Here is a 16,378-nt window from a genome sequence, read left to right as displayed (position 1 = left end):
AAACAATGTCTAAAATGTCCCACTTTGAGTGATCATACCTTCCCCCTTAATTATCTAACATCCGGCTAACCTCTCTAAACATTGGCTTTCAAGCGTTGTACTTCTAAAATGATATCCACAACGGCCGGCACGCGCACGCTAATTTGAAGGCGTGGAAACATATTTACCACCAATTTGTTCTGGCCTCTTCAACATATCCGAGACAATGTGGGTTAGTATTTCATTTTGGTTCAAATGAAAGACATCCAATAACTAGCACCGTGTTGTTCAATGTGGAATGTATTTAATTTATGCACTCATCAACCTAAACATTGATATTGAGCTCACCATCCACGAGCTTATAATCAGGTTTCTTAGTCCATGGATTAAGCAACCAGCCTCAGTTAATTAGCCGACTTTATAAGGACATGAGTTTTCAACATTCATAATCAGATGAAGTTTTAAAGCCCAACTTACGGCGCGATCAAGCCTTCTTTCTATTATCATCATGGTTTTTGCATAGAGATGAATCCACAATTACTATAAACCACCATTTTGTATTACATAGAACGATGAGGGCGTCGTTATTGATTTTTAGGCAGTGGAATTTTTTGCTGTTCGCACTTGGGAAGTACGGTAGCGCATTTCCCATGTTACACGTACACCCCCACACAGATATGGTTTATAGTATAACGTTATTCGTCATTTTGGAAAACCACAACGAAAATCATTATCAGTTATTAAACCGTCTCAGATCATACTTGGTACAAGTCATGTTCAGAAGGAGTATGACTACCATTCAAAACGCTCTGTACCCAACTCATCATTTTAGGAACATGTGTATAAAATGCATACATTCCAGGAACTGCGCATCCTTTCCCAGCGCTGACAATTCCAATTTGAACCCAGCGTGGTTCATCTGCCGATTCTACACGCAGCTTTCGCATTAATGGTCCACCAGAATCGCTTGAAACATGTATCTCTTTGTTGCTTTGTATACCCTGCGCAAAATAGTCTTTCTGAAAATTGCGAAACATCTTCTCCGATTTTTCTCAAACTTCTTTCGCAAAGTCTTCTAGGTCGTATTGGTACCTCAAGTTGTTGAAGCTGGTCTTCATACCGGGTTCCTTCACTGCTGTTGAGTGCAATCGGTGAACCATGACCCCATCCGATTACCATACCTCTGGTATTTATTTTGATTAATTTTTCTGCAAAAGGAAAAAATATTTAAAAATTTGTTTATTGACTAATATGGGAATTTTTTAAAGGAATAGAAAAAGCCACATGGTATTATTTTTCCTGGATTCCCATCACCTATAAATACAGAATAATTACAAAAGCAATAATGCACAAATGTGCTCCAAGCCTCCAATTCTCTGTCGTAGTGCACGTTAGTAACCATTGGTTACTGCTCCAAGCCTGGGCTTATACACCTGTTCCGAATTTTGATATGCCATAGGCTTTGTGTTGTGATCATTTCGATCAGTGGTTCGTAACAAAGAAAGCGTGATCCAGTTGACCTAGCAACGGTCATATTCTAACGTGCACTACGACAGCGAATTACGTTTTATTTGACACAAACGTAAAAAAAAAAAAAACGGCAAAAAAGTGAGATGGCATAAGATCCTCCGACTGAATCATTCCACCGTCTTAACAATTTAAATGTGTCCTCTTTGCTGGTACCAACCTGGATCATCTTCTGGTTGCAGAACAGGTGGAAGACAAATGGGTCTGACAAATGGATTAAATGATATCCTTCCGACTACGTGAAGCAAGCCAATATCATAATCAAAATCGATGAAATCGTGTCCCTTTGGTAAATAAAGACCATCAATGAAGAAGATTTGTTCTTTTGCAGTGCCAGAATCTGTTTCTTGATTTGTTACACCTGTATAGACAAATGGATATGTGACAGGGTTAAGAGAAAGTTGTGTACGCTGATAAATACAGCTTCACCTGCTACGTTCTATACTTATTCAGTTTTATTCCGTCTTTTTCATGTTTACGGATATCCTATGGTTTTATCTTTTTTTTTTTTTTTTCACAATCGCATTGAAGAAGTAAAATCTGCATAGTCTCAGTCAGTTATTTCAGTACAATTAAGGTAGTTTTAAGTTTTAAGTTCCGTTGGCATGTGTGAGGTTACGAGGTTGCAAAACTTAGATTTATAGATTTGCGAACTTTGCACAAAAATAAGTTTGCTTGAAATATTACATAGGCTACACTGTATCCGAAACTGAGGAACCCCTTTAAACTCATCAAAAAAGTTTGGAAACTTTAAAAAACGGCTGTATATCAGAAATTGAGGCTGGTATACTTCAGAATCAATGGCAATAGAGTATCTGACCAGACTATTTGCAATAGGCTTCATGAATCTGATCTGAATATGAAGCCTAAAATGACTCCACTTCATCGTCTTGCCCGTCTTCGCTGGTGCCGTCAACACCGCAGTTGGAACTCACACATGTGGCGCAATGTCATGTTTAGTGATGAAGCAAGATTTTGTTTGAGGAAGCTGGATGGCCGAGTGAGAGTGTGGAGAAGACGTGGCGAACGTTTTGCAGATTGCTGCATTGAAACAGCCTATGGTGGTGAAAACGTAATGTGGGCAGGAATATCGATGACAGGAAAGATCAGACTAAAGTAGTCAACGGAAATCTCAATGCAATCAACTATCGAGATGACATCCTTCAGCCAGTCGCATTTCAGTTGTAAATGACTTCCTGAAGAAGAAGGAATTCAACGAATGGAGCGGCCAGCCAATAGCCCGAACTTAAATCCTATAGAACATCTCTGGGACCAACTTGGTCGGGCTGTGCGCACTAGAGTGACAGATCAAACCACCTTAGCTGGTTTAAGACAGACCTTGCTTAAAGAGTGGAATGCCATCCTTCAGGAGCGAGTGGCCAGGTTGATAAGAAGCATGAGAAGAAGGTGTAATGCTGTTGTGAACGGATATGGGTTCTCTACGCGTTACTGATTTCAGGTAAGTGGCGATTGTTTTAATGAAACAGTGTGATATTCTTTAATCATGTTTACTGATGCAAATGGCGCAGACAATGGCAGATTTGGCACATTTTGTTTGAGACCTCCTTGTCTTTCAGAGACAGTTACTCAACCATGGAATAAGTTATGGTCACAAATTTGGTGTCATTTTTGACAGGGAAGACAATGTTTGTATTGATATGAAACAATATGGAAATAGATTTCAAATATTTCTGATATATAGCCGTTTTGGAAAGTTTCCAAACTATTTTGGGGAGTTTAGTTTTGGATAACTATGTTACATGTCTCATGATAATTATGTTTACTTATTAACAAACTGAAAAGTTTCCAAACTATTTTGGGGGAGTTTAGTTTTGGATAACTATGTTACATGTCTCATGATAATTATGTTTACTTATTAACAAACTGAACGATTTAAAATCATTTGTTAAGCATACCATGATATTCAAAGCTCTTTTAAGATAAAAATGCCATTCTTTGTGACAAGTTTTTCATTATCTCTAAATGATACCCAGCTCTACACATATCCGTCTGGTATAACGTCCTCAAATGTCACCGTATATGATGTAATGTCTTTTCTTACCAACGCGTACTTGTAGTCTTGCTATATCTTCATCATAAGCAAAGCAATGCCCAGCTGACAAAATCCACTCTTCCGATATCACCGATCCAGCACAAAACATAAACCACTGAAAAAATAACAAACAAATCGACGGCTCAGATTACACGTATTGTGAATGTAGTGGGGTCTTAAACAGAACGTGCCAAATTGACCATTATTCTGTGCAGCGAGCTACAATCCAATTTCTTCGCAATCTGGGACTGGGAACTAATGCAATCCTCCAAGATGACGAATACTCTCCCCCACAGAGCCAGGTTTACCAGCGACTACCTAGAGAATATGGCAGTAGAAAGAATTGAATGGCATGCCGTCAGCCCAGACTTCAACCCGATTACACTTGTGGGACCAGCTTGGTCGTGCTGTGCGTGCCAGAGTATAAACAATGCAACCACATTGAAAGACCTGCGACGAGTCCTGGTTGAGGAATGGAATGCAATCCCACAGTAACGTGTGACCAGGTTGGTGAGCAGCAAGAGGAGGGGGTGCCTGGCTGTTGTGGCTGCGTATGGTTTTTCCACCTGCTATTGAGGATAGTGACTATAGTGTTGTTTGAGCACAGAATAATGGTCAATTGTCACATGCTGTTTGAGACCCCACTACATTCACAACACATGTACTCGGCTGTAGAAATGGTGATTGTTATAAACGTGGTGTCATTGTTAAGAGGAATAAAGTAGCTGTTAAATAATATGCAACATATGATGTGAACATGTCACAAATTATCTCAGATATGCTTGAAAAAAAATCTTTTTCCCCCTTTTTTGAGGAGTTTATTGCGGAAGTAAATATCTAAATCGTATTACAAACCGTTCCATCCGCTCTCTGCCACCAGATTCCTGCTTGCCAAGGCCAAGCTCCCGGATTTGCATCAAATCCACCAACTATACGTCCACGTAAAGGCGGGGTGGTGTCACCTGCTCTACCACAAGATTTGAAATCAATGCGGTCATCTGGGGGGAAAAGAATCCCACACAAACATTATTGAACGTGTAACATAAATGTGCAATGTTGTGATTTGTTAGCGAAAAGTTCGATGATGTCCTGTAAACGAAAGTCATTTCATTAGTAGGGGTCAAAAGTCCGATTACGTTTGGTCAAAACATAGATACTGAAGGAGACACTATCTATGGTCAAAGTCGACCTAGCTTTCAGGTTGGAATTTTGAACACTAACACTTTCAAGGGGGGACAGCTTCCTAACGAAATGACTTTTCGTTTATACAGTTACATGACTTCATCGAACTTCTTTCCGATCTGTTTGTGGTAAGACTTATAAATCGGGGTATTACGACTTATAGCAGAAGAATACGGATGTGGACATTTGATGGCAAAATGTTATTCTGTACAAAGTTTTTCTACCAACTGTTTTAAATATACTAATTTATCTAGCATTTGCACAGTGACTGGTCACAGGATAGGATACATACGGATACACAATCGTATGTACCGTGTAATTTATGCAGATAACATTATTGTACGCATAAAAAGGATATGCCTCCTCTCCATGCAAAAGAGGAGAATTCTCATGATCAACATAATGAATACATCACAACTGACCTGGGACACAAAGTGGAGGTTCTGTTTCCCATTCACCATACCAACATTTAGACTCTGAGAAACCATCTTCGCTCATCCGATAGCCTGGTATACAATGGAAATGTAGCCATGTTCCATGATCCACATGATAATCAGTGATTTCTTCTTCTATTGTTAGATAACTAGGAATTGATGGTAATGCACATCCCTCTGTGGAAGCCAAAAATTCAGTAGAATAACAAAAGGGAAATCGCGCTGGTTTAACAAAATCACAATCCCCGTTTTCCACCCCATGAGTTGACTGTTTGTACATGCTTCAATGGCCCGGTTCAATGGGTGATTAGTATTCGACCCCCATTTGCTCACCCGGCAATATGTCACTAGATGCATTTGTAGGATTGGGGATTTGATATTTCAAACATTACTTGAGCTTAAAGGAAGTCTCCGGCAATCACAACATTATTCCTTATATGTTAGAAAAATAATTATCAAGCACGAATCACATGGTTTTATTTAAAACAAACTCATAGTGACCATAAAAACGAATAAAAACCTCCGTTTCTCAACACGCGATATTCAAAATTCCCGGGCGCCGAGTGCAATGACGTCCCAGTAATACAATGAAGGCTGACGACAATTGAACACAAATAACCATTACGTCATTACACTTGGACAATTTCGGCGCGGGAATTTTGAATATCGCGTGTTGAGAGCCGACTGTTTTATTCGTTTTATGGTCAATATGAGTTTGTTTTAAATAAAACAATGTGATTCGTGCTTGATAATTATTTTTCTAACATATAAGGCATAATGTTATGATTGCCGGAGTCCCCCTTTAACAAATCCAATGAAATGAGTAGGTCATGAACACACTGCTTAATCTTTGGTTGTCTGTGCTTGACCGCGCTCAAGTGATCTGAACAACTGCCTTTAATTCCCACTAAACCTGTTGTTGCGAAGTGACGATCCTTTTTGATCATTTGATCTAGAACGAACCAACTGCAGAACGACGTAAATCAGTCATTATCGACCATATTGCTCAATTTCAAGAAAATCGATAATCAAATAATTGAATGGTGTCCGGGAGGAAACATTCACCAGAAAATTTGGTTCCTTCCAAAATTCGCAACAAGGGAGCCAAGGCAATCAATCAAAAATATAGATCGGAATTCTCTCGTTCACGTATTACGATCCACTACTCAAAGAACGTCAAATTCCGGAAAACGTCAACAACAGGTTAGTTTCGCCAGATCACTTGCGCGTATCAAGCCGTCAGCCCAGACGGCCAAAGCTAAAACCGCGAGTACTTATTTCATTGGATTTGTCAAAAAAATAAAAATTTGAAATTGCAATAAGATTGTATTTCTTTGGACATGTTGGAGAACGAAGATAACGAAGATTATCGGAGTTGCGCGTTCAACCTGGCGAGTGTGGAAAGATGACCATAAGTCAATTTTAGATGTTAAAACAACGCCCACTGTCCAAAAGTGTGCAGGCTAGTTTGAAACGTGTTTGAAAATAGCGCAACCTTGCATCGACCTGATATTTCTTTAACCCTTGTCTACTTGCACGCTAAAAAGCCAACCGCCAACCGACTTGGGCAAATTGTGGGCCCATCCTTGGCACTTATTTTTGCGAGAAATATATTGACATACCACCTTACCTTTGCCCAAGAGGATGTGGTTCAACTTCAGCATCATTTTCAGTGGCGTAGCCCGGGCCGGTAGCGTGGGTCATCCTATTGGAGGCACCAACCATGATAGCTCATGATGGAGGGTGGAGCGCATCGGGTCTGAAGGGGGGAGGGGAGGGTCAAGACACAATCAAATCGATTGGGGGATACGTCCTCCCGTGCCCATATATGACGCTAAGCCACTGATCTGTGTTGGTCTTATGAAAACATTCTAATCTAAGGGCTATTGAATTCGTTTCATATGTAGCCGCGCCACAAACATGTATGTTTCTATAAACATTTTTACCAAAAATCGATTTTGGTTCATAAGTTTATGTAGAAGTGGGATTTTCGGTACAATTCTTGACGGCGTACTCATATAATGACATGACATCATAATGACATAATATGGAGACTGTTGGTATTTAATTTGGTATCAATGGGTATAGAGGAGACCCGTATTTATACCAAAGACAACAAGATAATAGAGAGATTGCGATTTCCAAACGTAGCATTGAACGTACGTGGAATCTTTTCAAAATCACGTCACAGGAGAGTGATTTTGAATAAATCGATTCCACGTACGTTCGATACGTACGTTTGGAAATCGCAATATCTCTATTTTATGATTGGTCTGTACGGAGTTCAGGTAGAGGGTTACAACAACCACTCCTTCAGTAGACGTGTTATAAAAAATACCTCCGGTAGACAAGAGGTTATTGGTTGAATAACTTACTTTCTATACAGTCAGGGTCTCCCGGATGCCACCTTCCTTGAAAGCAAGTGACAGGTGTTTCTGTAACAGCTTCAGCGTAATCGTCGTCGCATTCGTAGAACACTTGAGTCCCTTCACGGACAAAGTTGCCTGGGTAATCGGTTGAGTAAGTTCCTGCCCAGATACTGGGTAGTTCACATGAACCTATGTAATACAAAAGGAAAGAGAAAACACAGAGACATTTAAAATAAGTAAGTATTATCGGGGTTTTGAACAAAAGACAGCTTTTCGCGAAAGTGTAAATAGGCATAATTATTAAATTGCATAAATCATACATCTATATTTTTCATTTCGCTTGATGACCAATGGGCCATTTCGTCTTGTTGTCTGTTGATCATCAGTGGCGGCGCCAGGACATTTTTTTCGGGGGGCATTAGGGGGCAAAGTGAATTTCAGGGGGCAAAATCAACAAAGTTTGCGCAAAATTACCGTAAAAAGTGGAAATTTTCGTAATTTTGGGTTTTTTCGCAACAGGGGGGCAAGAGTTCTGACTGGGGGGGCATTTGCCCCCCCATGCCCCCCCGTGGCGCCGCCACTGTTGATCATCCAATCAGTGTGAACAATAATAAAGAAATTTATTTTGGGTCGCGCAATCTGCGAATCCTGTGCAATGGCATACCGGCTGACATTTCCAAGGGCGGAAAAAAAAACCATCCAAGACCAAGACAAATGCAAGTTTTCCGATTTAGTGCTACAATGGGACAAAAAGGTGGTTGGGCCTAATTGTGGTCTGAAACAGTCCAAAAGGAACTTAGACCTATCGCAAATTGTGGTCAATTGTGCGGCTTTTGCCGGTATTTCTATCGATATGAGCTGATATGAATATGATGAAGTTCCTTTGGGGCACAAGAGATTTGGTGCTTTGAACCTCTGAAACTTGATTGTTAGATATTGGCCGGAGGCGGTGATTTGGGGCCACCTTCTACATGTATATGGTGTATCTTTTTATAAGTCGCTTATAAGAAAGTTTCATTATATCATTTTCCAGTTATAGCCTCTTATTGGAGGGAAGTGGGAATGTTTTCCGACATCATTTCGGTTTTCAGTACGCGCTTGCCGATAATCCTCACCCATTCTTTTCTTCATGAATTAATTTCACTCTATATCCTCACCTAGGATGGTACCTGTTGCTCCGTCTACGTCTCCATTAGCAGCAGCTGCGTTACGCAGGCATAATGGTATCTCTGGTACCCACTCCCCTGCATTACATATCGGCATACCTCGACCGTATACCAGTGTCATCCCAATTGAGCAGGTGATGTGTGCGGTGGTTGCAGACATATATTTCCCGTTATCCAATACTTCTGTATCATATACGATGTTTTCAAGATTGTTTGCTTCAGCAGCCAATGGTGAGCAAGGATCTGAAAGAGAACAAAAATCGTAATACATGTAATGTCGATAATGACGTACAAAATCTTAATAAGACCTGAGCTATGCCATTGGAGATACATCATTTAATGGCTCATAGTGCAAGTAATTACATGGCATATTTTCCGTACACATTTTTCCAGGCAAAGGCACATTACAAGGCACATTTTCCATGCACATCTTTCCAGGCACATTCATGACATTTTCCATGTACCTTGATGGCACCGAGATTCTCACTTCTCAATTTAAAATGTGTTGGAGGAGAGAATTTAAAGCCTAATGTGGTCCAAAATGGCAGAATGATAAAATTGGACGAGCTGGAAGATGTTTTCTGATCATGGGATACACTCAAACTGACGTATACAGGCTTTCCTCAAACATGACAATCTCTGGGACACAGTTCCTTAGGACTTGGAGCCTTAAGGTGCAAATTTGGGACTAATTTTGCATTTTTCTCAAAAAATAACTACACACTGGTAACAAAAGTTATGTATATTATAGGGGCAAGGAATCCAATTACTTCACTGAAATTTCAGTGATTCAAGACAAGTGGTTCAAATAAATAAATAAATAAATAAATATATGTTAAGACATGAGGTACATTCTAGCGGTACCTCTTTTCTTATCATAAATAACGTACCGCTTGTCTTGAGTCACTGAAATTCCAGTGTAGTAACTGGATTCCTTGCCTCTATATAATATACATAACTTTTGTGACCAGTGTGTTATTATTATTTTGAGAAAAATGCAAAAATAGTGACAAATTTATCAAGGGGTGTATACTACCTTAAAGCTACTGTTTCTTGACAATTCTTTCATTTGACATGGGAACGGAGTAACAGCAACATATATTAGCACGGTATGCCCAACACGGTTATCTAGTCATTTTTAAGTAAAGGTGAACAATGAGGGCGTTATTTATCTTAAATCTTGTTTTCATCTTTAAAAGGGTTAGACACAACCAGGGATATTTCCTGGACACAACATCAGAAAAACAAATCAAACAAATGGCAAGGATATTTTAAAAAAAACCTTTTTATCATGAAATGTAAGGAATAAGTCGTGTTATAATGACATGTTACAATTCATACACGGTATTTCATATACGCAGTCACACGTTTTTGTGTTCTCTCTTTTGTCCTTTGGGTGCACAAGGTTGTTTTTCAGTGTATTATGCGGCTTCATGGCTATTTGGATGTTGTGTTTTTTGAAAACTCGCTGCAACCTTTCCGACACACCTTGCACATATGAGATTACTACCATGCCGTTGCTCTTTTCCGCGTTCTTATCCTTTTGTTTCTTTTTCTCTTTGGTCTTGTCTATCATTTGCTGTTTAACTTCGTCGATTGTCCAGTTGGGGTACCCACATTGGTTAAGAGATCCGCTTCCTCTTGTTGTTTGTCTTCTTCTTCTGTAACAATTGCGTCCTTTCTATCTAAAAGTGTTCTAACTACCCCTAATTTTTGGTGTCGGGGGTGTTGTGATCCAAAGTTCAAATATTGATCGGTGTGTGTCTTTTTCCTGTAAACTGTTAGCTTGGCCTCTTTCCTTGTCAACAGCGTATCAAGGAAGCGCAATTTGCCTTCCGCGTCTTTCTCGAAGGTGAATTTGATGTTATTGGTAGGGTCCGTATTGTTGAGTGGTGCCCTCGGGTATTATCGCCAATATATCGTCAACGTCTTTTCCATAGCTTGGGTCGACATGCAATGGGCGCGTTCGCGATCACTTGTTGTTCCCGCCATTCCATGAAGATATTCGCGATAATGGCGCTACAAGGGCTGCCCATAGCTGCTCCGAAATTCTGTTTGTATATAGACCTTTTTCCCTCTTTCCCATCATGCACTATTCCAGGGGGGTATGAGTGTCGCAAAATACATCATCTCCCCGGGGGAGTACAGAGTTATGTTCATTACATTCTGGAATACGGACATTTCGGCTGGTGCCTTCATCACAAAAAAGGAATCCCCGATCATCACGATAATGGCGCGCGATCACTAATACCTTTCGGGGCAAAAACAACATTTGTATGCCTTATGGACATGGTGTCGTCGCCAAAAAAAGTTTCCTGTTATTGAAACCTAACTTTGTATACATTTTATAGACCTAATGGTGAAAAACTGATTACGGGACACGCAGTGATATTTTACCGGCGTCCGTTTCACTTTTTTTCGAAGTTGAAAATAAAACGAAAACAAAATCTCTTACACAGATGTTCTGCATCGCTCCGTAACTGCATCACTCGTGTATTCAATAATTGCATAATTAGAAACATCGATGGCCTTTACGATAATCCGCATATATGGAATCAGTATGCCCATATTAAGACAAAATAATTGCAAAGGCCTGGTAAAGACCATCGGATGCACACGATCTATGAGGTTGATGAACTACGTCATACCCCCCTGGAATAGTGCATTGTGGGATAGAGGGAAAAATGTCAATTTCGCCCCTTAATGAAAAGTATGTTGTTGTTAGAACAAACTCGATTATTTTCTTTGGTGTCAAGAAGGGTTCTTTGTTTTAAGGTGGCGCCCCTATCCAAATACTCTCTCACTATCTCCAAAGTCTAATATTAATGGGGGTATTTGTGAAAAGCGACACCACGTCATGCAAATTGAAAATGTCCTCGTCATCTATCCTATAAACCGTAGCAAGCTCTTCCGCTATCTCCCCTCCGTGACCAGCTTGATTTCGATGGAGCGGAACCAAATTGGCTGCGGAGGAGACGGGTCATTTGGATATGCAAATGAGGTAGTGTCGCTGCCCTGGCACTGTACTTGGATTCGTACTAGGGTCTATTCAGGGCAGCGACACTACCTAATTTGCATATCCAAATGACCCGTCTCCTCCGCAGCCAATTTGGTTCCGCTCCATCGAAATCAAGCTAATCTGAGGAGACTACCTCCTTTGTGTTTGTTCATTTGTGTATGGAGAGCCCTTTTGGAGTCCGGAATGACTTAGGCTACGCTCTCAGCTAGAGTCCGACGCTGCATTGCACTAGAAATACCTTTTCTGTGAAATCGCTATAGAGCCAACCGGGAGCACGTATTCGTTTTGAAAATATAGCATTAAAATTAGTATCACCCTTGGAGTGGCCCCCGTGCAGTGGAAAACCTTAATTCTTTCATTAAAAGGAAATGAAAATTTAAAAAAACACGGATCTACCTGTGCACCCGATAAAATTGGCACAGCAATTTGTCTCAAATATGAATGAATTTTAAGAAACATACGGGGTATGATGAACATTGACCTGACGCCATGACAGTAGGATATATTAGTCGTTTTATATACAATGTATATACCGTATTGTCATAATACCAATATTTGTCATTATATATAATGAGTAATATTTTGCAACGTAAATGTGCAGTTCATATGCACAAACGAATACTGATCTTTATGATATTCAGGTTTTTGTACATCACATATAACATGTCACATAGGAGGTCATACGTGTTGACCTTCATCTATTGTATTTGTTCATCTGTGTATGGAGAGGATTAGCGCCATTAAACGCCATTAAAACTCCATCAGTATTAGGGCGTAGTTCAGTGAACTCACCGGATTGCTATTCCAAGTACTTTGATAATACAGATAATATGTATACGGTGTGCAAAAAGTTCGTTCCGCCCTTATGTCCGGTTTGCTCTGAGCATATTATCACTATAGTTAGAGCACCATCAGCTTTTGCCCTCAGGATTACTTGCTATGAATGTTCTTAAGGCATACACACTGTAGAAATTATCCAGCCATTTTAATTTTCTTCTAGTGCGGACAGACGTGTGTCTTGAGGAATTTAAAGAACCCCAAACCTCAGAGAATTTAAAGATGGCGTCCAAAAAAACCAACAATGGCTTGTTCAAGGAGAGAGAGATTGCAAGAGAATGGAAGAAGAAGGTCTTGACCCAATAGAGAAATGTTGTGGTCTAGTCTAAAAGAAAGTTTTTTTGAAACTCCTTATTGCAAAATCATAATACCACTTACAGATAGAGTCCAGAGTGTATGGCAAAGCCTAGATAAGAATTAGGAACTTCTTGTGCCATTAGTTGACATTATTTCTGTGGCAAGCGTGGTTTGGAGGTATCATGGTGATTGACCACCAAGGATCCTATGATTTCAAATAAATTTGTCAAACATCTCTACTCATGTAACAACATAACAAATAACAAGTAGCCTTTAAATGCATTGTGTGAGTTTCATCAGGAGGGTGAAAGTGCATAGGAACAATGCCGGAAGCTACGTCACGCTATTGTTCGACTTAGACTACATATTTTTAACGCATGCGTGTTCGTCAATACAGCTTTAGACTCCTCCACCTTCGCAACACGGTACGTGGAGTGACTGGAATCACACTGACGGCGGAGGAGAATACTAGCTGGTCAAACAGTTTAATTCTATCAAGCATATAATACCTGAACAATCATTGTCATTTGATCTATTTACTACAGAATATATTGTATACTCAAAATATAATTTTAAAATTGTAAACCTGTTAACTTGTATATTTGTGTACTAAAATATAAGGACATGTGAATAAAATCATGTTGAAGACAAAATGGCCGCAAATCCGCCTATTGTGAGACCTAGGATACATATTTCGAAAGAGGGCAGCATACTAGGATGCCTATCCCTTTGTCTATTATTCCTGGTTTCATTTTAAACATCTTATAAATGCTTTTGGGTAGGGGCGGAACGAACTTATTGCACACGGTATATTAATGGCAGAGAGTTGATATTCTTGAGAGGGCACTCTATTCACGTGGTTTCTTTTCCAACGCTAAAAGATCACGAATTTTGGTGGTTTGCAAATGAAAAGTGTCCGCACTATCGATTGATTACGTAACTGTTATGAATAATTTATTAGGTTTTTCAATGCAATCGCCTCGACCCATTAATACATATTATCTGTATTATCAAAGTAATTGGAATAGCAATCCGGTGAGTTCACTGAACTACGCCCTAATACTGATGGAGTTTTAATGGCGCTAATCCTCTCCATACACAGATGAACAAATACAATAGATGAAGGTCAACACGTATGACCTCCTATGTGACATGTTATATGTGATGTACAAAACCTGAATATCATAAAGATCAGTATTCGTTTGTGCATATGAACTGCACGTTTACGTTGCTAAATATTACTCATTATATATTATGACAAATATTGGTATTATGACAATACGGTATATACATTGTATATAAAACGACTAATATATCCTGCTATCATGGCGTCAGGTCAATGTTCATCATATCCCGTATGTTTCTTAAAATTCACTCATATTTGAGACAAATTGCTGTGCCTATTTTATAGGTGCACAGGTAGATCCGTGTTGTTTTTAATTTTCATTTCTTTTTAATAAAAGAATTAAGGTTTTCCACTTCACGGGGGCCACAGGGGTGATACTAATTTTAATGCTATATTTTCAAAACGAATACGTGTTCCCGGTTGGCTCGATAACGATTTCACAGAAAAGGTATTTCTAGTACAATGCAGCGTCGGACTCTAGCTGAGAGCGTAGCCTAAGTCATTATAGACTCCAATAATGGCTCTCCATACACAAATGAACAAACACAAAGGAGGGTAGTCTCCTCCGTGGCCAGCTTGTTTTCGATGGAGCGAAACCAATTGGCTGCGGAGGAGACGGGTAATTTTGCCATGCAAATGAGCTGAGTGTCGTAGCCCTGTTAATGGGTCGAGGCGATTGCATTGAAAAACCTAATAATTATTCATAACAGTTACGTAATCAATCGATAGTGCGGACACTTTTCATTGGCAAACCATCAAAATTCGTGCTCTTTTAGCGTTGGAAAAGAAACCACGTGAATAGAGTGCCATCTCAAGAATATCTACTCTCTGGTCTATTGATCAACGTATTATTCATGCTTGCTCAACTGAGGATAATTTGTAAACCAGCAACTCGCATGGTACCAGGGGGCTGACACTCACCTCATTTGCATGGCAAAATTACCCGTCTCCTCTGCAGCCAATTTGTTTTCGCTCCATCGAAATCAAGCTGGTCACGGAGGAGACTACCTTCCTTTGTGTTTGTTCATTTGTGTATGGAGAGCCCTTCTTGGAGTCCGTTTGGACTTAGGCTACGCTCTCAGCTAGAGTCCGACGCTGTATTGTACTAGAAACACCTTCTCTTTGAATTCGCTAGAGCAAGGAAAATAAAACTGGTTTCATTACTATCTGTTTTTGAGCTTTTTTGCATGTCTGCGACCATGGTGTTACCACAACTGTCTTTGCGTCATTAACATGTGCTGGAGTCTAGCACAGGTCAACCAAAGTCCCGGATTTTGCCGTCAACATGACATCGATCTGATCACATGCGGACACATGATGCGATCGGTGAGAAACGGCCACTGATGAGAATTTAATTTTCTCATTCTTCTTTTGGATGACAAAATAATAATGTTTATTTTGAGCTCAGCGGGGATTACCAATTTTCACCAGTTTTAATAAGACAATAATGATTGACACACACACCAGGAAGTTTCTCATCCAAAAGAATGAGAAAATTTAAATTCTCACCATTTTGGCCGTTTCTCATCAAAATGTCCGTTTTCTCATCCAAAACTTCCTTTAGTGTATTAAGTTAGCTTAGGCCTATTGATCCTAAATTTGCTGGTAGGGTAAAACTCGTTTTAGGGGGTGTTTAAAAAAGTCATGCGTTTAGGCCTACACTATCATACTTGAGTGCCCCCCACCCCCGGTGAAATTTGGGACTCATTTGGTCACCGTCCTAAGCGTCCTTGCCCACACGAGTCGCCCAGGAGTAGGCCCTACCCGGCATTATTAATTATTAGTGGTTAGCCCCTAAATACAGTCGCGTATCGTGTTGTCAATTATCGTTACTTGTGTCCATGGATATGACCCTATGTATAAGTAGTCTTCATAGAATTCACACAGTCTATGCCATGTCATTTACGGATTCAAAGAGGATAATAATGTTGAGGGCGCCCACAAAATCTTACACCGTCTTACACAATGTTCCAAGGCAAAGTTCAGTTTAATATTTACTCATCGTACAAATACAGACGTTTTATTATGTTATGATGTTGTCTGGATGGGTGGACAGTTGTCACACTGTGGAAAAACAACAACCGGGAATCCGCATTCATTTACAAATAGCATTAAATTAGTATCACATAGTGGCCTCCGTGCAGTGGAAAACCTTAATTCTTTCATCAAAAGAAATGAAAATGACCAAAAAACCGGATCCACCTGTACGCCTATAAAATGGGCACAGAAATTTGTCTCAAATATGAATGAATTTTAAGAAACATACGGGATATGATGAACCAATGACCTGACGCCATGATAGCAGGATCTATTAGTTGTTTTATATACAATGCATATACCGTGTTGTCATAATACCAATATTTGGCATAATATATAACGACTAATATTT

At 39.7% G+C, this 16,378-nt stretch overlaps 1 protein-coding gene across 1 annotated transcript in view; it reads right to left on the bottom strand.

Annotated features, from left to right (window-relative positions):
• Window positions 1-263: 263 nt before the first annotated feature.
• LOC140137831 (clotting factor C-like) overlaps window positions 264-16,378 on the bottom strand; it is a 28,696-nt gene continuing 12,581 nt past the window's right edge. The window contains 8 exon segments of the mRNA XM_072159622.1: window positions 264-947; window positions 949-1,187; window positions 1,667-1,867; window positions 3,569-3,674; window positions 4,415-4,557; window positions 5,164-5,352; window positions 7,551-7,733; window positions 8,702-8,953. Of these exon segments, the coding sequence (XP_072015723.1) occupies window positions 735-947; window positions 949-1,187; window positions 1,667-1,867; window positions 3,569-3,674; window positions 4,415-4,557; window positions 5,164-5,352; window positions 7,551-7,733; window positions 8,702-8,953 (1,526 nt within the window). The 3' untranslated portion in view covers window positions 264-734.

The sequence above is a fragment of the Amphiura filiformis genome, chromosome 17 (assembly GCF_039555335.1).
Source record: "Amphiura filiformis chromosome 17, Afil_fr2py, whole genome shotgun sequence".
Taxonomy (NCBI): Eukaryota; Metazoa; Echinodermata; class Ophiuroidea; order Amphilepidida; family Amphiuridae; genus Amphiura; species Amphiura filiformis.
The sequence above is the reverse complement of the archived record's forward strand: the minus strand, read 5'-3'. Positions and strand labels throughout refer to the sequence as shown.